We start from the raw sequence: 7,698 nt of genomic DNA on the forward strand, positions 1-7,698 counted from the left end.
TTGGTCAATGACCAGAGCCTGCTCTCCATAGCGCAGGGCCATGGTGGGTCGCTCCAGCTTCAGGTACGTAAAGGACAGGTTAAGGAGAACAAGCAGCTTGGCGGTCTCCACCAGGAGCTGCTCTTCAGGGGGTGCTGATCGCCGGTGGAGAAGCAACAAGGCCTGTGGAGAAGGAAGACAGGAGGTCAAGAGAAGGTGGTCTTATATATAGCAAACCCTAAGAACACACACACACACACACACACACACAATTAGTGCTAAAAAATGAGTTTAGCAAAGTTGCAGGACACAAGATCAATATATGAGAGTTAGTTGTATTTCTTTACTCTTGCAATAAATAATCCAAAAACGAAATTAAGAAAACAACTCCATTTATAACAGCATCAAAAAGAATAAAATAAGTGGCAATAAATTTAAAGTGTAACACTTGTAGACTGAAAACTATAAAACATTGTTGAAAGAAGTTAAAGAAGATCTAAGTAAATGGAAAGACATCTCATGTTCACAGATCAGAAGACTTAATACTGTTAAAATGGCAAGAGTGCCCAAATTGTTCTACATTTTCAATGCAACCAGTACCAAAATTTGCAAAAATGGACAAGCAGATCTGAAAATTCATATGGAAATTCAAGAGATCCTGAATAGCCAAAAAACATTAAAAAAAAGAAAGAACAAAGTTGTAAGACTCATACTCTCTAATTTCAAAACTTATTAATTACCAAGCCAGTGTGATACCCATAAGGACAGACGTATAGATCAGTGGAACAGAACCAACAATGCAGATTGAGAATCCAGAAACAAACCTATATATGTCTAGAGTCAACTGATTTTCAACAGGGTGCCACACCATTCAATGGAGAAAGAGCAGTCTTTTCAACAAATGGTGCTATGATAAACGGATGTCAACATGCAAAAGAATGAAGCTGGATTCCTACCTCAGACAGCATACAACAATTCACTCAAAATGGACCACAGACTTAAATCTAAGAGCTCAACTGTAAGACTCTTAGAAGAAAACACTGGTGTAAATCTTTGTGGTCTTAGATTAATAATGACACTGAAAGCACAAATATCTAAAGAATAAATAAACTGGACTTCGTCAAAATTAAAAGCTCTTGTGCTTCAAAAGCCACTATCAAGAAAGTGAATGAAGAAAATGACTGAAGGCTGACTGGTGTTTAAGAAAAGTTACTATAGGGACTTCCCGGGTGGTGCAGTGGTTAAGAGTGTGCCTGCCAATGCAGGGGACACTGGTTCGAGCCCTGGTCTGGCAAGATCCCACACGCCACGGAGCAACTAAGCCCGTGTGCCACAACTACTGAGCCTGGGCTCTAGAGCCCACAAGCCACAACTACTGAAGCCTGTGCGCCTAGAGCCCACGCTCCGCAACAAGAAGCCACCGCAATAAGAAGCCTGCGCACCGCATCAAAGAGTAGCCCCCACTCGCTGCAACTAGAGAAAGCCCGCATGCAGCAACGAAGATAAAAAAAATAAAGAAAAATAATAATAAATTAAATTAATTAATTAAAAAAAATAAGTGTACATATGTCAATCCCCATCTCCCAATTCATAAAAAAAAAAGATATATGCACCTTACATTCATTGCAGCATTATTTACAGTAGCCAAGATATGGAAGCAACTTAAGTGCCCAAAAATAGATCAACGGATAAAGAAAATGTGGTATATATACACAATGGAACATTACTCAGCCGTAAAATAGAACGAAACCTTGCCATCTGTGACAACACGGATGAACCTAGAAGGTATTATGCTAAGTGAAATAAGTCAGAGAAAGATAACATCTATTGGTATTTCCCTCCTCTTCTAACAGAGCCTCCATTTCATTCAAAGTAGCAATGTGCTAATTAAACCACACTTCCCAGCTTCTAATACATACACAGCTAAGGGCAAATGGACATTTACCACGGGTCTGGCCAATGAGATATAAAGGGAAGCTGGGGTAGGAGGAATTCTGGAAAAAGCTCTTAATATAAATAAACACACCAGACTCTTCTCCCCTCCCTTCTTCCTGCCCAGATGAGCACATGGTGCTGCAGGTTGAACTACCATCTTGGGGGGAAAAAGAACAACAAAAACACGCTTAAGGGCAGCTGACCGGAGAGACCTATGGAACCTGAATCCCTGATGGCTTTGTGGAACTGCTATGCCAGGCTTCAACTGCCTCCTTTCTTTCTTTAAATTTTATTTATTTATTTTTGGCTGCGTTGGGTCTTTGTTGCTGCACGTGGGCTTTCTCTAGTTGCGGCGAGCGGGGGCAACTCTTCGTTGCGGTGCGCGGGCTTCTCATTGTGGTGGCTTCTCTGGTTGCGGAGCATGGGCTCTATGGTGTGCGGGATTCAGTAGTTGCAGCACACGGGCTCTAGAGCACAGGCTCAGTAGTTGTGGCGCATGGGCTTTGTTGCTCTGCAGCATGTGGGATCTTCCTGGACCAGAGCTTGAACCCAGGTCCCCTGCATTGGCAGGCAGATTCTTAACCACTGCGCCACCAGGGAAGCCCTGACTGCCTCCCTTCTTATGTGAGAAATAGTACTCTCTAGTTTATTTGAAAAACTGTTTTTCAGGATTCTGTGGTTTACAGCTGAATGCAAATCCTGAATGTTTAGTGTCACTATGCAAGTGAGACAAAAATCAGAACGCCCCTAAACTCTAAACTCTATCCTATTTGCCTCTAGAACTTAGGGTGCAAAGTTTGGCACACAGAAAGTGTTCATAATATTTGCTGAATGCATCACAAGGCCAGCAGTGAATTCCTGTCAGCAAAACCTCCACAGGAAGCCAAATAACAATCAGAAGCTTGGAGAGAACGGAGTCACAATTAGATGAACGTCCACTGTCAGAGAGACGTGAAATGAAGACGGCAAATGCGGTGGAGAAGTCAGTAGGTAGAGAACCCTAAACTAGAAAGAGGATTTTAAAAAACTTTTTTATTGAGAAACACACACAGTTAAGTACAAAAGTAAGCATCCAGCTCAGTGAATTTTCCCAGTCTGAACACACCCATGCAATCACATCCAGATCCAAAACCAAACAGTACCAGCTCCCCCAAACCCTGTGTCCCCTCTCCTAGTCTTTAGCCCTCTGGCATGCGGATTTTTAAGCAAGATTTTTCGTTAACGGCTGTACGTGAGGAGTAGGGACAGAGACAAAAGTCTGTACCTTTTAAAGAAGGAAGTTTCCAGGGTCTAAACTTGTACCTTAAAGCAGTCTTACCCGTTTATATCTCACTTTGGCATCATAGAAACGATTTTGGCGGAAAAGGTAGTTGCCAAACTCCCGTTCAGTAGCTGCCACTTTTAGGACCTTCTGAAGTGGAAACTGATCCTGTTGCTCCTGAGGATCAAAGACAAGGACACCAGCAAGGAAACTGAATGCCCCAGTGCCACAATGCCAGTGTCGTTACAGCCGTCAGTTCTGCTCCTTTAGGTTAGGAACCTCTGTTCACTGCCACGTGTGTGCTGAGCACGGGGCTAGGTGGCTCTGCAGAAGTCACCTCTGTGAATCCCAACAGAAGCCACGGCAGGCCGGTGCCATTACTGCTCCTGTTTTACAGACTAGAGCCAAAATGAAGTCTACTAGCTTAGTCCTACCCAGAGATGCTCCCTAAAGCAGCAGTTTCTCATAGGATTAGAAACTGATGAAAGTTGTCAAGCACAAAGGTCAGGCAGGTATCGGGACAACCACTCGTCTAGCAAAGCAGTTAACAGGTCTTGGTCCGCCCAGGGCCCTGTTGGTCTTTCTGGCCATGAGGCTCTGCCCTTGGTACACATCAGTATCACCTGTAGAGCCTCTTTTTCAATAGATGTCCTAGCCCCATCCCCAAAGATTCTAAATCAGTACACGAGAGTTGGGACCCAGGTTATCTGCAAGAACCTCTGCTTTGTGGAGAGAAGAGAAAAAGGTAATAACTCTCACTTGAGGTGGTGACAGTTTAGCTGGGGAGATGTCATATACAGATGTGAACCTGGGGTGGACATCTAAGGCCACATGTACAGCCAGGGTGAGACACCGTAACACGGAGTGCATGTGACTGCTGACGATCAAAAGCCTTGTCTCTATGGGATGAGTTAAGTGAAAGGCTACAAAGGAGAGGCAATTTTCAAGTTATGAAGACAGAGGCCATCTGTCCCAGTTTGCCTGGGATTGTCCCGGTTTACACCCAATGTCCTGTTATCCCATCTGATTAATAGTTCCTCTCACTCTCAAGGGTCCTGGGTTGGACAATAAATTATATGATCACCTTAGTTATGAGCTATAAGTGCTCGACTTGCTGGGAACCAAACAGCGTTGAGAAACAAATGTTCCTTGTCTTTCAGGGAGAATTGGCCAACAGTGACTGAAAGGTCAGTTCAGCCTGGTGGTCCATAACAAACCCTTGGCCTAGCACATGTACCCACACACAAGAGCCAGCAGAACTAAGACAGATGCATACTAACAAGTGGCGGGACACTCCCCCGCTCCCCACCGCCACACGGGAGGCTGGGGGTCTTCAGCAGGGCGGGATAATTACCCAAAACACAAACCCATCCCAACTCTCTGTCAAGTGCTGACATCTGTGCTCCAGAACTTACGGCTGAGAGGACACAAAACTTGTCTGACTCAGCAGAATCCAGGAAGTCAAGCAGCTCGATCTCAAACAAGACGGTAGTGTTTGGGGGGATCAGGGGAGGACAGCCCAGCATTCCGTAAGCGTAGGTCGGTTTGAACAGAAACCTGGCCAACTCTCCTCTCCGCATGCTCAGAAGGCCCAGCTCCATGCCCCAAAGTGTGATATCTGGAAGAAGGGACGAAAAATACACGGCGGAAGCTTGCCCTGTATCCTGTCCCAGTGCTATCCATTTCCTCCCCCTTCACGTCCACATCTCTCCACAAGTATCCCAAGCCTTCTGCACTGTGGTCCCAACTCACTTCTCAGCCTTGTTTCCCACCCCCACCCCACCCCCCGCCCCACCCCAGACTCTAACTCCTCCAGGCTCTGCAGCATTCTGGCCTCTACATCTCTGTTCACGCAGTTCCTTCTTCCTGCAATGTTGTCCTCCTCCCCCAAGGCCCAGCTTCTAGCTTGAGTGAACCCTTATTCAAACTTCAGGGCTCATTTCAAGTGCCCCCTCTACCATGAAGTCTTCCCAGCTGGAATTAACTGTGCCTTCATTAAGCACTCCCATAAAGCACTGCTTATGCCTCCCAGGAGCTCCATGCGGTTAGTTGTCTGGAGTGTGCCAATCTCCACCATACTGGCCCCAGCCTTTCTAATCATCTGAGCACATCCTCTCTGTCCACCCTGCCTTGTAAAAGAGTCATTCAGTATATGTCTACTTAGTAAACTAACGAAGAAGAATGCAGCACCCCATGTTTAAGTCAGGATGCAAAGGTTACCTTCCTGGCCAGGCAGGCCATCTCCCAAATACCTCGGTCTCAGGGGGGAACGTGGGAGACAGCGTTCAGCAAAACCCAGCCTCAGAGAAACCAACTTGAAGACTCAGTTCTCTGGACAGCTTTCCAGTCCTAGGGCGCTGCCCTGCATCAGCTCCCCAAGCTGCGGCGTCTTTTCCAGCTCCTTTTCTGAACTTACCCTCTCCAAGTTTCATGAGCCGAGGGGTTTTCCTAAAGCAATTGGAATCAAAAGGCTTGTCCATGTGCTCCAGATACCCAGAATATTTCACTAGGACAGAAAAAGGAGACAGTGGGAGGAAAACGGACCAAAGGCACTCACACCTCCACATCTCACCTCTTTGTCACACAAAAGCAATGTGAGCCCCAGATGCCCTTAAACTGCCCCACACCCTGAGCGGTAGGAGAGACCTTGGCTCAACGTCTGGATGCCGGCCCTTTGGCCCTGAGGTTGAAGAGCTGGGCTGGGGGACCTCCCAGAGCCCCTTGCTCACAGTGGTCTCACACTAAGGGGTAGTGAGTTCCCTCGCTTATCCCTTAAAACCCGAGGAACCGCCAGCACTAGGGCATCGCCAGCCTCCCAAGGGCAGACGGCACCCAGGGCCGCACGACATACCGAGCACCGAAGCGTCTGGTGTCACCAACTCTCCAGAACCCTCTCGGATGACATCCTTCAGCACGCCCCGGTCCCCGGAAAGGTCCAGCATCCTTTGACTTAACCGCTGGTACCGAGACTTGTGGGGAATGAAACAGAAGATCTCAGAGTCCTCAGCTGACACCTGACTCCGGCGGCCCCGGCTCCTGACTCCCCAGCGCCCGGGCCCTCACCTGGCTGGAGGCGTCGTCCCTTTGCAGGACTCCCGGGCTCCGGGTGCTGCCCCCCATCTCCGCGCGGCCTGCCTCTCGATTCCGCCGTCCTCCCCCAGCGGAGACTCGGCGTCCCCTTTTTGCCCTGCCGTCCGCACCCCACGGCGGCAATCCGTTCAGGGACCGCGAGAAGGCGCTCATCGCTCCACTCCAACCGCAGCCAACCGCCTGCGGGCCCACGCCAGGGCCGGGGGCTGGGGGCTGGGTGCTGGGGGCTGGACCACGCGCCAGCGGATGGCCGGCAGGGCACGTGACAGGGCATGTGGTGGGGGCACAAGGAGCTTGATCCCGCGCGAGTTGAGGGCTCGCAGGGCATGATGGGAAACGTAGTGAGGACCCATGGAGCGTGCCGGGGCACGTGGAGCATAACTGGGCACATTATGGGGGTGTGCAGAGCAAGATCAGGCATCCGGTGAGGACGCGAAGATCATGACGGGGGCCCGTGGCAGGGGCGTGTGGTGGCACGTGGCGAAGGCGCAAGGAATGGGACACGCAGGTGGTGAGAATCAGCAGTGGGGCACATGATGGCCCAGCTGTGGGCACGTGGCCGGCAGAACACGCTGGTGGGGACAAGGCCCCAGAGACGGCGGGCTGCTGGCGGGGTCGGGCCTCACAGCCGCGGGTTATTTCTACCCTCCGTCCTTCTCCATCGCGTTCAGGGGAAACGTAGACGCAGACAGGACTTTAAAGTCAAACCGTCCAGTTCCTGAGAAAACAAGGTGATAGCCCTCACCTTCCCAGCACCGGAGCTGCAAAATCCGCAGCACCAGCGCTCTTGTGGAGCAAAGGAAGAATAGCCCTGGATTCCATCCCCTCCAGCCTGTCCCCTGCGTCCTTCCACTCTTGCCAAACCGAGGACTGGACGCCTTTGGCTATTCTCTTTCTCCTGCACCTGCCTTGCCTCGACTACAGATCATTTCCTTCCGCTTATATGTGCCCCCAGATACCCCGCCTTAAAACAAACACGCCTCCCTTTGTCCCAAATGACCCCCGCTGCAACGGGTGGTCTCATTCCTACTCTCTGTGGGAAAAACTTCTCAGAAGGGCTGCTGCAAAGGCTTTCTCGGCTATTCTGTCAACACCTCCTTACCCTCCATTTTCTTTTCAACTCACTTCAATACCACTTTCCCCTGTTCCACGCCACCATTCTCCTGTTGTTGCCAAATCCGTCAGATGCCTCTTGGTCCGCAGGTTACTGGACGCTTGTCAGCATTTGATGAAGCTGACCTGACTGACCTTTAAATGCTTTTTTTCTCTTGGCTTCTGTATTTAGTTTTCTTTCCCTCTTGCAATAGAGGACCACAAAACTAGCTGTTTAAAGCAACACCAATTTATTGTCTCACGGTTCTGTGCATTAGAAGTCTGACACCAGTCTCACTGGGCTAAGATCAAGGCATCAGCCTCACTGGAGGCTCTGGGGA

At 49.3% G+C, this 7,698-nt stretch overlaps 1 protein-coding gene across 3 annotated transcripts in view; it reads right to left on the reverse strand.

Annotated features, from left to right (window-relative positions):
• Nucleotides 1-6,440, reverse strand: part of FKBP6 (FKBP prolyl isomerase family member 6 (inactive)) — a 22,537-nt gene extending 16,097 nt beyond the window's left edge. The window contains exons 1-6 of one of the 3 annotated variants that reach the window (XM_007468787.1): nucleotides 6,362-6,440; nucleotides 6,027-6,144; nucleotides 5,592-5,681; nucleotides 4,591-4,793; nucleotides 3,233-3,352; nucleotides 1-162 (exon numbers count right to left, since the gene is read on the reverse strand). The exon at nucleotides 1-162 is cut by the window's left edge and continues 27 nt beyond it. In XM_007468787.1, coding sequence (XP_007468849.1) covers nucleotides 1-162; nucleotides 3,233-3,352; nucleotides 4,591-4,793; nucleotides 5,592-5,681; nucleotides 6,027-6,144; nucleotides 6,362-6,418 — 750 coding nt within the window. In that variant the 5' untranslated portion in view covers nucleotides 6,419-6,440. Of the gene's footprint in view, nucleotides 163-3,232; nucleotides 3,353-4,590; nucleotides 4,794-5,591; nucleotides 5,682-6,026; nucleotides 6,145-6,238; nucleotides 6,301-6,361 lie in introns of those variants that run through there. The other 2 variants (XM_007468788.1, XM_007468789.1) reach the window with 2 other exon arrangements.
• Nucleotides 6,441-7,698: the final 1,258 nt, after the last annotated feature.

This window comes from Lipotes vexillifer, unplaced genomic scaffold, assembly GCF_000442215.2.
Source record: "Lipotes vexillifer unplaced genomic scaffold, Lipotes_vexillifer_v1.1 scaffold12, whole genome shotgun sequence".
NCBI lineage: Eukaryota > Metazoa > Chordata > Mammalia > Artiodactyla > Lipotidae > Lipotes > Lipotes vexillifer.